At 41.0% G+C, this 15,000-nt stretch overlaps 3 protein-coding genes across 3 annotated transcripts in view; 2 read left to right on the top strand and 1 right to left on the bottom strand.

Moving 5' to 3' along the window:
- Positions 1 to 8,712, top strand: part of LOC135091956 (histone-lysine N-methyltransferase 2D-like) — a 13,031-nt gene extending 4,319 nt beyond the window's left edge. The window contains exon 2 of the mRNA XM_063990027.1: positions 1 to 8,712. This exon is cut by the window's left edge and continues 2,544 nt beyond it. The gene's annotated coding sequence lies outside the window, so the exon portion shown is untranslated.
- On the bottom strand, positions 8,711 to 13,702 carry LOC135091961 (uncharacterized). The gene is made up of 8 exons (XM_063990031.1): positions 13,521 to 13,702; positions 12,995 to 13,169; positions 12,018 to 12,143; positions 11,556 to 11,659; positions 10,919 to 11,057; positions 10,191 to 10,426; positions 9,724 to 9,856; positions 8,711 to 9,402 (listed from the first exon to the last, which is right to left on the bottom strand). The coding sequence occupies exons 1-8, from the start codon at positions 13,700 to 13,702 to the stop codon at positions 9,109 to 9,111; spliced, it is 1,389 nt and encodes a 462-aa protein (XP_063846101.1). The 3' UTR covers positions 8,711 to 9,108.
- LOC135091954 (transient receptor potential cation channel subfamily A member 1 homolog) overlaps positions 13,027 to 15,000 on the top strand; it is a 55,310-nt gene continuing 53,336 nt past the window's right edge. Inside the window, exons 1-2 of the mRNA XM_063990016.1 lie at positions 13,027 to 13,197; positions 13,502 to 13,720. The gene's annotated coding sequence lies outside the window, so the exon portion shown is untranslated. The remainder of the gene's footprint in view (positions 13,198 to 13,501; positions 13,721 to 15,000) is intronic.

Genomic DNA, 15,000 nt, shown 5'->3' with positions numbered 1-15,000 from the left:
GAGGAATTGGGGAAGGAGGAAGAGGAGGAGGGGAGAGAAAAATGAATGAAAGATAGAGAGAGAGAGAAAAAAAATGGTGTTTGGTTATTTTTTTTGTAAGTTAGTTTGTAGGATTTTAATGTTATTTTTAAAGAATAACTCAATTTTGCTCTTTGCTTGTGTGTGTGTGTGTGTGTGTGTGTGTGTGTGTGTGTGTGTGTGTGTGTGTGTGTGTGTGTGTGTGTGTACATCCCTCTTCTCCTAACCCTATAATACTTTTGTACCATATTGAAACCCTTCATACAAAATGGCATTTATTAGACATTTATTATGGCAGAGAAGAAAAATTATTACCATTATTATTATTATTATTATTATTATTATTATTATTATTATTATTATTATCATCATTATTAGTTATGGGTGAAAATGTGAAGATTACTTGAAGGGATTTATTTGATAAGCTTTGTATTGACTCTAGGCTGTGTGTGTGTGTGTGTGTGTGTGTGTGTGTGTGTGTGTGTGTGTGTGTGTGTGTGTGTGTGTTTGTGTGTGTGTGTGTCCGTTCAGCATTCACAGCATTTATTCACAGCTTCTTGACTGGCCTGAGCAAGTTAAGCTTTTTATTATTTCTTAAATTCTATAGTTTCCCTCTTTTTTTTTTTCCCCTATTATGGTTATGAGGCATTTTTCCCCGCCAGGTGATAGGGAGAGGTGAGGCTTGTTAAGTGGCAGGTGTGAGGTGCAGGTACTTACTGGTTCATTATGGTTTATAAATTAATTGTTTTGTTTGTTTGGCTCAACCTGTCGTTTATTGTGTCACTTATGAACATACAGGGTGGTTCAGAAAGATGGTTACTCTGTCATATATTTAAATGCCTAAAGACTACTACTACTAATACTGCTACTAATACTAATACTATACAGGGTGGTTCAGAAAGAGGTGATTATTCTCTCATATATTTGAATGCATAAGCACTCCTTAATATACAGGGTGGTTCAGAAAGAGAGGATTACTCTAATATACAAGGTGGTTCAAAAAGAGGTGATTATTGTGTCATATATTTGAATGCTTAAACACTAATAATATACTGGGTGGTTCAGAAAGAGATGATTACTTTGTCATATATGTGAATGCTGAAATGCTACTTAATATAAAGGGTGATTCAAAAAGATGATTACTCTGTCACATATTTGAATGCCAAATGCTACTTAATATACAGGATGGTTAAAAAAATTATTACTCTGTCCTATTCGAGTAAGTAAACATTTTTCGATATACAGTGTGGTTCAAAAAAGAAATTGTTTGCTTTATGACATGGTATATTTGAGTAACTAAGCACTTTTCAACATACAGGGTGCTTCAAAAAAAGATGTTTATTATGTCATATAACTGAATGCCTAAACACTACCTAATATACAGAGTGGTTCAGATAGAGATATTTACTGTGTCATATATCTGAATAACTAAACATTTCTGAACATACAGGGTGCTTCAAAAAGTGCTTACAGTATGACATGGTATATCTTGAGTAGCTAGTGCCTCAATGTATGTACAGGGTGCTCCAAAAAAGAAATTATTTACTTTATGACATGGTATGTTTGAGTGACCAAACACTTCTGGATATGCAGGGTGGTTCAAAAAGAGATGATTACTGTGTCAAAAATTTATGTCTTTTGTCTAGATTTTGAATTACTTTTTACAATTGATACTTTTTAAAACTAAAGACATGATTACTTGATCTTCACCTTGATGAATTAAAAGAAAAATTATATCCAGGTGTTATCACAGGTAAAGTCAAACAAACACTTAAAACACACACCAAAAGTTGTCTATTGTCTAGATTTTTATATTTTCTTTACATTTGATACTTTTTTTTTAATTAAAGATGAAATTACTAGATCTTCACCTTTATAAATTTAAGAAACTGTTATATCCAAGCGTTATCAAAGGTAGAGTAAAGAAAACAATTCAGACACACAAAAATTCATGTGTATTGTCTAGATTTTGAATAATCTTTTGCATTTGATACATTAATTTCTTAACTAAGGACAAAATTACTAGATTCACACTTTAAAAAAATTCAAAAACTACAATGTCCGTTATTTATAAACCATAATTCACCTGTGTCTGTACATTTGTCTCTCTCTGAGTTGAGGATAATGTATTTTTAGAACCCAAAGCTTTCATATATATTTGCCTAACCTAATTATCTCAGCTGGAATACTTGCAGTGCTTATTAAGAAGCTCCATTACCTGACTTGTTGGCCCCACCACTGCAGAGAGAGAGAGAGAGAGAGAGAGAGAGAGAGGCTGAATAATCCGCACAATTTCTTCTCACGCACAAATAAACAAGAAATGACAAATCATAGTCCACCTCATGTCAGTTATCTACCCCAAACTCTCCTGCAGGTGTGTGTGGAGCTCGTGTGTAGGTGTGGAGCGTGTGTGCTGTGTGTGTGTGTGTGTGTGTGTGTGTGTGTGTGTGTGTTATCTCGAAGCAGTTTTTCCCCTTCCTGTTTCCTTTATTTTCACCGTTCTATATGCATTTGGTTCAGGTGGAGTGGTGTCATGGAGGAGGAGGAGGAGGAAGAAGGTAGGAAGATAGATTTTTACGTATTGTGATCTTGTGAGAGTTAATGTGAAGCTTTATCGGTAGCGTTACAAGAGTGAGAGTGCGTCAGTGTGAGTGTGTGAGTGTGAGGTGTGTCTCCTGGCCAGCTTGTGTTCTGTTAAGTGTGTAGAGTGAGAGTGTGTTTGTATGTGTGTGTGTGTGAGAGCGGCCTTTGGGAGATGTCACCTGTCTTTCACGTCACAGAGTTAGAGTTTTGTCCCAGTGGCTTTGGCTTGTACTTTGAAACGCTGCACTCTTTCACCATTACGATTCTCAAAGGCCACAGAGATCAGTAGCCAGATTTTCAAGGGTTTTTTCTCTAGTTAGTAATGTTGAAATTGTGTTATTCTGTCACTAGAAGATTAGAACACCCTGAAAAACTTGTTGTAATCATGTTAATCGGTCACTAGAACCATTAAAACGGCCTTGAAACTTGCCAAAATAATGTTAATCTGTCACCAGAACCATAAGAACCCTTGAAACTTGCCAAAATCATGTTAATCTGTCACTGGAACCATAAAAACCCTTGAAACTTGCCAAAATCATGTTAATCTGTCACTGGAACCATAAAAACCCTTGAAACTTGCCAAAATCATGTTAATCTGTCACTAGAACCATAAAAACCCTTGAAACTTGCCAAAATCATGTTAATCAGTCACTGGAAGATTAAAATACCCTTAAAACTTGCTGAAATCTTGTTAATCTATCCCTGGAACCACAAAAACATCCTTAAAAATCTTTGTATCTTCAACCACTGCCTTTGGAAAGTAGTGGAGGAGTGACGTGGAAGTGTCTCACAATACAAGCCTGTGTCTGTTCCACCTGTCTGGTCCGCATGTGGCCGGCAGGACCCGTGATGGCAGTTTTTATACCAAATGAACAATGATCTCCACAGGGGGGGGGCCTGCGGTGGAGGAGGTGCCCCAGTGGTACTTGTGATAGCGCGGTGTACAGTGAGGGGCGCCACCACCACCACCACCACCCCCCCCTGTGCCCTGTGAGAGGAGCACCCACTCCACCAGTCAGCCCACACACCACCAGTTACTGACACCCCCAGTTGAGACATTTTCCTTATCCTGTACAGTTGTCACCAGTCTGTCACAAGGCTCGTGTTGATGTCACTCGGAAATTCGTGTTTTTTTTTAATGGTTTTTGTCATGGAGAAATCATTGGTAAGTTATTACAGTTGTTGCTAGTCTGGTGCTGCAAGATTCACGTTGATGATATTTTGGAATTGTCCTTTTTTTAATGATTTTTTTCTTAGGTTTTGTTATAAGTAGTTGCTCCTAAAACAATACATTTTATTCAAGGGTGGTACAACAAATTTCACTTGTATTTTTTTTTAATTTTTTGTTTATTTATTTATTTTTTTTTATTGAGAGATCAGTGTCAAACCATCATGTTTATCTTGAGGCTGATACAACAAATTTCACATTGATTTATTTTTTATTTTTATGGTTTTGTTGAGTTTTGTCAAAGAAATCACTCACAAACCATCACTTTTATATCAAACTTATTTGTACATTATTTAATTGAGTTCCATCATAATTCACAGTCCAGCCTGAATTTAGATAAAACCATACAAGGAATCACCATAAACTAATTTATCACAAGTCACATTTCAAATTTTTTGGCAAAGAGAAGCACCTCATAAACCCACTTTTTTTATAATTTTATTTTAAGTTCCACCATAATTCAGCCAATCAGCATTGTGATAAACTGTACAGGCAAAGGAGTGACCATGACAAACCAGTGTGTTGTTCCCAAGAGACACACACTTCACCGTTCATTGACCAAGACACACTTACTGCATTGTCACACTACCCACAATGATCTGTAGAGTAAAAAGTGAAATTCATGTTAGGCGCAGCAGCTGTTGGCTCTGGGTGTCTCACAACTGGCCTTATGTAGCAACGGAAGGCTCTGGGCTCTTTATTCTCCTTCCGTTGGGTGTTAACTGAGTTTCTCTGCTTCTGTGACTGTCGGCGTTCTGGCAACACTAGTGAGGCTTGGAGAAGTGGCCAGGGCAGTCTGAGGCTTCCCCTTGCTTGTCCAGACTTTAAACCACCCATAAAATGCTGTTTGGTAAATGCTGTTCAGTTGTGCCTCCAGCCCAGCGTGTGGTTGTCAATGCTGTGCTGTGGGTAAGTCATTCTATGTCTCATCAAGCTGCCCTGGCCGCCCCACAGCCTCTCGGACACTGTATTGCCCCGAGTGGATGCTGACAGCTGCCCTTCTCCCAACCTGAGTGTTTCACCTGCCAGTTTAATGTGGTATAGTAGATTTTTGTACCGACGCCACAGTTAAGGCCACTCGACCCCTGGGAGGAGTGTGCAGTGCTGTGTGTGCTGTGTGCTGTGTCCCGGTGCTGTGGTCTTGTGCCATGCCAGTGCCATCACTCACCTGTGGCACTGAGGCATGGTGGGTGCCGTGTATGGTGTGAGTGTGTCAGAAGGGAGGCTGGCAGCTGTGTAAGTTCCTTCTGTTCATGTGGTGTCATAAGGAACACTTCTTTCTGTACATACATTCATACATACATACATACATGCATACCTAAGTGTTTCATAAGTGTCTTTCGGGAATCATTTTCCGTCTTTCAGTTCCAATACGCTTTTATTTCCTGGAGTTTTTTGTTTTTTAATATGGTGGTCGCAGAGAGAGGTGCATCAGTGGGTGCCGTGTTGTGGCTGGTGCGGCTCACTGGCCAGGATACAGTTAAGTCAGCATTACATCAACATTACACCAGCATTACACCAGCATAGCATCAGCCACCACTTGAAAAAACACAAAAACAACACGTCCTATTACTTATGAGTGGCGCCACACACCACAGGAGGCAGGGCGCAGGTGATGTGGCCTTGCAGACAGACAAGCAGTGGTGTGTGGGTGCAGGAAGGTGCTGTCACTATAATCCTCTGCTGTTTGAGGTGCATAGGATTACTGACCCTGAAAACTTGAGAAACTAAACCAATGTGTGTGTGCAAGCATCCTAGATCTGAGAGTTAAGTGTGATACTGTGACTTTGGTGCCCCAGTGACCCCGTGTGGTGCCCTAGTGACCTGTGTACTGTACTGTGTTCCAAGGGTGAGCCAGCAACACTGTGCTGTGAGTGTTGTGCACTGTCGCTGGTGAGGTCCACCCCTGGTGCTGGACATACATACACACACACACACACACACACACACACACACATACACACACATGCTTCAGGCACCGCTGGGTATAGGTCATCATGCCACAGACTCCATTGTTTGTTTATTTAACGGTGTGACGCCACAGACAGTCAGGCTGGATTTGTATTTACCGATGATGATTGTTTTCATTTTTACTCTCTCCTTCGTACGTAGCTGAATGTAGTCAGATTTTATTTATTAATCTAAATTATGAATGTTAGTTTTATTATTTATTGGGTGGAGTGTCGGCAGCGAGGGCACATCACTGCTGGGTGAGTCCGTGCCCCGCCATGAAATCTCACTACACAGTCCTCAGCTGAGCCTCCGCCAGGCCGCCAGAGCACCCTCAGAGCAGTGCGTGACGTCCCTTGCCTCGGGACGGCCACACCCTGCTCTCCACGGCTCGCTCTGGCACCAGTCACCCAGATGACATATCCAACTCTAAACTGACGTGCTGGCCTGCTCTCCACTGTGCTGCATGCTTCTGTCAACAAGTCCTTCCATTTGCTGACAATCTTAGAGGATGAGACAGTTTGTGGTGCATCAGCTTAGGGGACTTGTGGCTGGAGGGGCAAGACAGTGGAAGCAGGCACAGCAGGTTAGGTGATTGATTACCACAGCTGTTCTCTACACAGGACAATAGGCAGCCACACACTGTCATCCACCAGATGTGACACAAACACTGCAGAGACTCGGCCAGCATCACCTCACTCAGGCCTGTATTTTGAAACACTTCTGGCCACACGTCCACTACTTTCCAAAGCCTCTAGTTGATGTGACAAGGGTTCTCAAGGGTGTTTTCATGTTTGTAGTGGCAAATTAACAAGATATCTGCACTATTCACAGGAGAAACAGGTTTTTAAAGATGTTTTCATATTTGTAGTGGCAGATTAACAAGATTTCTGCACTATTAGCAGGAGAAACTGTTGAGAACCCGGCTGATCATCTCTGTGGCCTTTGAAAATAGTCGTGATGAGAGAGCAGTGTTTTCAAATACAGCTTTGAGTCTTCACTGTCAGAAAGATGCAGGATAAACAAGTTCCTTTATGAAAACCTGAAGAACAAGATACAAAACAGTAAAATAAAAGGAACATATACACAAGAGGTGATATTGTACGAGAATCTACAGTATTTCAATTCCAACCCTGACAAATATTCATCTGCCACAATATGATTACTTACCTCCCTCTCCTCCTCCTCCTCCTTGTCCCCCTCTTCCTCCTCCTCCCAGCAAAGTGACCGCCATCCATCATCCCATGTTCTGTTATTTTCTTGAGTCTGTGTCCACCCCCTTATTCAGAGATGCAGGGTTGGCAGCTCACAGGAGAAGCCACGGTGTCTGTGGGTCCTCTTAAGATATTGGCTTTGTGGTGAGAAAATTAATCTGTGCTGCTAATGGTATTTTTTTATTTATTTATTTATTTTTTTTTTGGCTGTTATTTATGTATATTTTTTGTTTTTTTATATTCATTGCTTATTTTTTTGTTTGTTTTTCTTTTTTCTCTTATCTCTCTCTCTCTCTCTCTCTCTCTCTCTCTCTCTCTCTCTCTCTCTCTCTCTCTCTCTCTCTCTCTCTCTCTCTCTCTCTCTCTCTCTCTCTCTCTCTCTCTCTCTCTCTCTCTCTCTCTCTCTCTCTCTCTCTCTCTCTCTCTCTCTCTCTCTGCTGTTTATGTCACTTTTTGTTTTGCTGTATATCTGTTTTCTCTTTGTTCTTCTTTTGTTTCTTTGTTCTTTGTTCTTCTTTGTGTTTCTGTTTAGCTTCTGTTTTCATTGCTTTTTTTTTTCTCCTATGTCTCTCTTTCTCTGTGGTTTGTTTTTTGTGTATCCTTTTCTCTCTTTTATTCCATTTTCTTGTCATTTTGTTTTATTCTTCTATTTCTCTGTATCTCTAGTTTACTGTTTTTTTTATCACCTTATCATCCCTGTTCTCTTTTATCCTCATTTCCTCTATCACCATTGTTTATCATTTTGTATCATCTTATCCTTTGTTTTATCTCCTTTTTTTTTCCCCCTTGTCATTTTATTTTCCTTCCTGTTCTCACTGTCTCACATTTGTTACTTTTTTTGCTTGACAATTGAGTGATATGTAGAAATGTTTGTCTTTCTACCAATCAGTCAGTCAGTCAGTCAGCCAGTCAATCAATCAGTCAGTCAGTCAGTCTCTATTTGTCTCTCAGTCAGTCAGTCAGTCAGGCATTCAGTCATTCTGTTTAGCTTTTATTATCAGTCAGTCAGCCAGTCAGTTTTGTTTATAGTCTGTGCTTGTTGCTATCTCTCTCTCTCTTCTCTGTATTTATTTATCATTCTCATTAGTTCTCTCTTGTTTATTGGATTTTTGTCCATCTTCCAGGCTTTCACTTTCCATTTTGTTTCATTTTCATTTCCTTAATCTTTCATTGTTTCTTTGTTCTTCCCTGTTTGTCTTTATTTGTCTTTCTTCATGTTTTCTTTCCTGTCTCCCTCTGTCTTTGTTTGTTTGTTTTCATTCCTGTCTGTCTGTCTTGTTTGTCTTCTTTCCCTAGTCTTTCTTTATCTATGTTTCTCTCTCTCTTTTAGTTTCTCTGTTTACTCTCTTCAGTCTTTCATCACCTTTTTCTTCTCTCCTTCTGTTTGTGTTTCACCATCTGTCTATCTGTCTGTCAGAGTCTGCAGACAAATTACTACTACTACTACTACTACTACTACTGGAAGCTTTTTCGTTGAACCTCACAAACTGAATGATACTCACCTGCACAATGGACGACCGTGTGATCCATGTAGAAATATTAAAAAAAGGAAAAAAAGACAAAAAAAAAAACAAACTAAAAAATAAAAATAAAAAAAAATGAAAAAATTGGTAGCTTTATATAAATTTTATTGTTGGGTAATAGGGAGAATAGGAAATATGTGGCTTTGTACTATACCCTGAGCTGTAAAATGACTAGAAATAAAAGAACTGTTCTATTCGTCTTATTATTTTTTATATACGTGTACAAAACTGAGGCTTACATGCATACAGACACACATACATACATACATACGTACACTGGAATGTCACGTAGGCCTATCCAGTTCTAAGCTCAGGTAAGTTAATTATAATCAGGTAACTTTTTTAATTAAGGTTTCCCACATACAAAACAAGCCTCGTTCATTACTTTCACACTTGGACACACACACACACACACACACACACACACACACACACACACCAGTACAATCAATCAAAACACAAAATAAATTAGAACTGATAGCAAATTTGACATATAATTAAATCTATCAGCCTTGAACAGGAAACACAACACCACAACACCACACCAGACACACATGCCACCACCACACACAACCACACAGACCCACAACACTCAAGAACACTTCATCTTCCCTTCACAATCACCCTTGAACAGGAAATACACCACTGCAGTAACACAGAAGGTATACCCCAACACCACAGTGAAGTCCCAGGGTGGCGAGACAGTGAGGGTGTTGACGCTCTTGTTGATGACCCCAGTGGCGAGATTGGACAGGAGGAAGTTGAGTAGGGGGCGCTGGTTGATGGCCTGAAGGATCCTGGGAGTGGAGGAGACACCAGGCAGTAACTTAGGGATCCAGATGTCCAGCAGGGAAAAGATTGCTAAGGTGAGGGTAGCATAGAGGATCTGAGGACAAGGTTGTGGTACGTTAGTCCTGGTTGTGACGTGTGGGAAGGTAGTGCTTGATAATGTTCCTTTCCACCTGTGTGTGTGTATTGGGTTGCTTGTCTGGGCTCTTCTGGTGTATAGATAGATAGATAGATAGATTACTACTACTATTTCTTTCCTCCAGAGGCTGACAAGGCTAAGACTTATTAATACATCTATTTATATTTAATGGGGAGAAATTAATGTTTATTTCACTTTATTTCAGATGAGAGTAGCATAAGGAATCAGAGAGAGAGAGGGAGGGAGAGAGCATTCTAGTGTTGCAGAGTTACCACTTACAGAGAAAGCCACAAATGCAGCATTGCCAAGTCGACGAGAGGCTGGGTCGACATAGAAGTGCAACAGTGCCAGGCTGACGGCACTGGCCACCACCACAGCCCAGAGGAAGTGTGGCACTGTGGCCCTCTTGCTCCTGCCAGCAAGAAGTGTGTGAGGAATGTATCAATTAAGTTATGTAGGTGTGTAATTGTTAGGTTGTGTGTGCTGTGGGGCCTTGCTGTGGTCTCAGGATTGGAGTAGGTGCAGGGTAGGGAACAGTCTCATTGTGAAGGGGCAGAGTGAACCAGTGTGTGCTGTGGAGTCCTGCTGTGGGTGTGTGTGGCCAATCCATGCTATTTTAACCTTGAACCATCAACTCATAAGCAAAAACTAGCACACTGAACACAACAATAACAATTCTTACTAGCAATACCATTTCTAGCCACCTTACCCTCCCCACCCATCACTGCCACCTATCACCCCCTCACCTGTCACGCACATAAGCCCCAACGCCAGCACCAGTGAAGTAGAGTGCCGCGTAGCTTGGCATGGACACGAACCACTCCCTGTTGGCGTTGAGGAAGGAATCGCGAGGTACCGACCCCAGTGTCCAGCCCTCCACACCCCCCACAGTCAGGAGGAGGTGGTGGACAAGGCACAGTGCAAGCATGAGTGCCAAGTTGCCAGCGGTTCCCAGTCTCCAGGCCCACCAGGAGCATGTCAGCTGAGGGAGGAGCATAAAGTGAGATGAAGGAGGATAAATTGAGGTTATTTTTCTTTGTTGGAGCATAGACAGAAATTTTCCTTCATTGGAGCATAGATGAAGGAATACAGACTAAGTTTTTTGAGTTTTTTTTTTCTTCGTTGGAGCATAGACTAAGTTATTTGTTGTGTGAATGTGTTGGATTTCCTTAGTCAGTCAGTCAGTCAGTCAGTTGGTCAGTCAGTCAGTAGCACAACGAGTATAAAATTAACATACCCTCAAAAAAACCTGGAAACAAAATCAAACCAACTTAAAACAAAAAGGAGAGAAAAAAAAGAAAAGAAAACAGCACAACACCTAATACAACTGAACCAAACTAAACCAAACCAAACAAACAAGCAAGCAAAGAAGAAAGAAAGACAAGGGAATGAAGAACAGAGGACATCACAGCCAACACCACAACAAAAGCACCGAGAGGCACCAAAACAAAACACAAGAGGTCCCTATCCTTACCTTGAGTGCTGCCAGAGTAAAGAAGAAATTGCCATGAACACCATACTCTGTGACATGGTGCTGGTAGTCAGCCGCCCACACCATGGCAAGCCGCACCAGCCCCAGACACACCAGCAATGCCGCGTCCTTCAACACCACCCTAAGGATGAAGGAGGTGTGAGTGAACTGACCCAAACTGATGAAAGTACTCACTAGGGCAAGAAATTAATTAACTTTGATTTTCTAACTTAAAGGAAGAAGGGCAGAAGTGATTAAACTGGCCTGAACTGACCTGAAATTACTTGAAATGACTAATTTTATGCCATACACTACTAGATCTAAAAATTCACTGACTTTACAAATTTTTTTAATCCTTTTCACTGTTCAGCGCATTATTTATGAGACGCTTCCAATACTGTGAGGAAAAAAAAAAAGGTATTGAGAGAGGAAAACAGTCTCTAATAACTACAACTACAATTACTGCATAGCTCAAATAAATCAACATGTTTACAAGGAAAGAATGTGTCGGCAGCATTGTAAAGCTTAATTGATACTTTTTTCTCCTTTTATTTAGAAGGGGCACTGACTAAGGGCAACAAAATTACAACAAAAAGAAAAAGAAAATGCCTACTGAGTCAAAAAACGGTTGTCACAGTACCTAAGGGAAGCCTGGCGCCGCCCTCGACCAAGGCGTTGGCGATGACGTAGCCCGCTGCTCCGACATCCATCACGCTGTAGCCCTGCACCTCCGTCTTGGCAAAGCTGTGGAGGGCAGACTGTGAGAGAGACTTCCTTATGTGGGTGAAAATATGAGGGAATGCTTCATGAAAAACTGGCAAATTGTGATGTATTTAATTAGTCAGTGTTTAGTTTTTGTTGTTGTTTTGTTTATGATAGTTTGGGGTGTCTAAACTTTCATTTGTTATATCTGAGGATTTAAATTTTCACTCATTATCTTTTTATTAATAACAACCTGAGACATTAAACTCCCATTCACAATATTTTAGTCATTATCTTTCCATCCACTACAGTTACAACCATTAAACTTCCACAATCTTTCCATCCACTACAGTTTCACCACCAGCACCACCTACCGTCTTGGGAAGCAGTGGAAATCAACCGCGAGGATGGCAATGGTGGTGGCCAGGTTGAGCAGCGCCCGGTAGCAAGTGACACATCCAACACGCTTCCCGGTTGACTCAATGGCTGGCTGAGGGAGAAGGTGAGTGGAGGTGACTCGGGGTGACTGGAGGTGTTATTAGAAGTCAATGAAAGTAGAGTGTTAAATTTAAAAGTGACAAGGTGAAGTTAGAAATGAATGAAGGTGACTGGGGGTGAATGAAGATGATTGAAGGTGTGTAGAGGTGACTGGGGGCAACTGGAGGTGTTATTAGAAGTGAGTGAAAGTAGTGTTAGATTTAAAAGTGATGAGGTGAAGTTAGAAATGACTGAAGGTGACTTGGGATGACTGGAGGTGACTGGAGATGACTGAGATAACTGGAGATGACTGAAGGTGTTATTAGAGGTGATTGGAGGTGAAGATAGGTTTAGAAATAACTTGAGGTGACTTAGAAATGACCAGAGATGACATGAGATGGGGATAACTTAAAGAAAACTTCACCAATATATAAATAACAAGGAAATTATTAAGATATCATACATATCACATAAAGAACATTCTCATATGATGAAACCACAAGTAAACTTACCCAAAACACAAATAAGAATAGAAAATTAATAAGAAATCGGAGAAACACTTTAAAAATTAATGTATTTCTCAGACACACACACACACACACACACACACACACAAGCACAATAATTAACTTTCTATATTGCCCCGCCCACCAAAAAAAAAAGAATAAATAAATAAATAGATAAAAATAAAAAGTAAAAAGATATGAAAGAAAAAAACTCATATATTTCTTATCCTGAGACACACATAAATGCACCAACTAACACACAAATAAACAAACAAACAAACAAACTAACCCTATATTGCCAAAAATCAAACAAAACAACAAACAAAAAAAAAAACAAAAAAACATAGATAAATTTACTGACCACAAACACACAAACACACACACACAGACTAACCTCCCCTGCTTTGTCACAACCATTCCAGGCACTGACGCGGCTCCGGGCGACCCACAGGAGGAGCGAGGCAAGGAGAGAGGAGCAGAGGAGCATGTGGGGAGTGAAGTCAGCCATTACAGTGAAGCCGAGAGCAACAGGGGTGACTAGAAGAACACACTCGAGCAGGAACCATTGCCTGTAAGAGGGATGAAGAACTACTGAAGGTGAAGAGGTCTAGGTGTGTGTGTGTGTGTGTGTGTGTTGAAGTGTTCTCTCTCTCTCTCTCTCTCTCTCTCTCTCTAGTTATGTGGGTTTTATTCTTAGTGGTGTGGTTAAATTGGTGGTGGTGGTGGTGGTAGTACTATCATCAAATATTCCTTAAAATAATAGGAATAATTTTTTTTTTTTTTATATATACATGAGAGGAAACAATTAATCTCTCTCTCTCTCTCTCTCTCTCTCTCTCTCTCTCTCTCCAGGCCACAAGAGACCTACACTAACCCTTTTTCTCTCCCTCTCTTTCTCCAGGCACCAGCGCGCCACTCACCAGCCAAGGCGCCCCTGCACGATGGCGGCGACCAGCAAGGTGCCGGGGAAGGCCGAGGACACCGCCAGCACCACATCCTGAGGCGTGGTGCCGCTGTGCCCCGTGACGAAGGCCTCGTGGGCGGCACGTACTGACCCCATGGCCGGCGTAGGTGGCTGAGGGTGGCGGGAAGCTGAGGACATGGGCAGAAGAACATAAGGGTTAGTGTAAACTTGGTAACATACAGTATAACGTAGGTATAACAACCATAACTGCCTTATTTAAACAGGTAACCCTACCATTACTACTACTACTACTACTACTACTACTACTAACTCTTGTAACTAACCTCGCTTTCTAATTAACTAAAATACGCCATATTCCCTCTGTTCTTTCACAAATTATCTCATTCAACACTTCCTCTGCTGTTCTATCCCCGGTACATAACCACCAGTTCACTCGTTGCCTCACTACTGGGCGGTAACGTTCATTGTTTACTGAATCAGCTGTTAGGGAGGAGTAGGAGGGAGGGATGGACAGGGATGCTGGGTCTCGGTCTGAGTCCTAGTCTGAGTCTCGGTCTGGGTCCTCGTTTCTCGTGAAAATTCGCGGATTTCATTATAGAAAAGATATCAAAAGGCGAAATGAGTGAGAAAAAAATACTAATAACAATAATGAAAAAAGAAAAGATAGAGAAATGAAAAAAAAAAAAATCAATCCAAAAATCATTCATAGATTCCTGAAACTTCGTATCTGCAATCAGAGAAAATAAAAGGGATCTAAGACTGACCTCACTCCCCGAGGAAATAAACAAAAGAATTACGCCAAGACCTTTACTTTGCGTTACTGTTATTCCCCAAAGCGTAACCTTGTGGTATGTTTATGATTGTGGGTCATATACTATCAGGGCCACAAGAGGAGGAGGAGGAGGAGGAGGGGGAAGAGAGAGAGAGAGAGAGAGAGAGAGAGAGAGAGAGAGAGAGAGAGAGAGAGAGAGAGAGAGAGAGAGAGAGAGAGAGAGAGAGAGAGAGAGAGAGATTCTTATTTTCATAAGAAGAGGAGGAAGAGGAGAAGAGGAATAGAAGGGGTCTCATTCATAACGAAGGAAGAGGGAGAAGAAGAGGAGAGAAAAGTAGAAATTTTGGTCTTACTTTAACGAAGAAAAGGAAGAAGAGAAAGAGAAGGAGAGGAAGAAGAGGAGGTAAATATCATCTTTTCTATTCTTCCTTCTTTCCTTTTTTCCTTCCTTCTTTCTTTTTTCCTTTCTTTCTTTTCTTTTCTTTATTTTTCTCCCCAACCTCTGCCTTATCTCAAAAGAATATACATTAACAACATTTTTCTCTCTCTCTCTCTCTCTCTCTCTCTCTCTCTCTCTCTCTCTCTCTCTCTCTCTCTCTCTCTCTCTCTCTCTCTCTCCATCCTTACCTCTCTCTCCCTTTCCTCTCACCTTCACTATTCCTCCTCCTCCTCCTCCTCCAGCAATACTGAAGGAGGAAATAGT

Source organism: Scylla paramamosain, chromosome 39, assembly GCF_035594125.1.
Source record: "Scylla paramamosain isolate STU-SP2022 chromosome 39, ASM3559412v1, whole genome shotgun sequence".
Classification (NCBI taxonomy): Eukaryota; Metazoa; Arthropoda; class Malacostraca; order Decapoda; family Portunidae; genus Scylla; species Scylla paramamosain.
Note: the sequence above shows the minus strand (reverse complement) of the source record. Positions and strands in the feature narration are given on the sequence as shown.

Bases quoted from the DNA above. Each gene is read 5' to 3' on its own strand.
- LOC135091961 (XM_063990031.1), bottom strand. From the start codon at position 13,702: ATGTCCTCAGCTTCCCGCCACCCTCAGCCACCTACGCCGGCCATGGGG. The intron at 10,427-10,918 runs GTAAGGATAGGG...CTCCTCCCTCAG, and splicing joins TTACTCTGGCAGCACTCAAG to CTGACATGCTCCTGGTGGGC. The intron at 9,403-9,723 runs GTAAGTGGTAAC...CCTTGTCCTCAG, and splicing joins CTGCATTTGTGGCTTTCTCT to ATCCTCTATGCTACCCTCAC.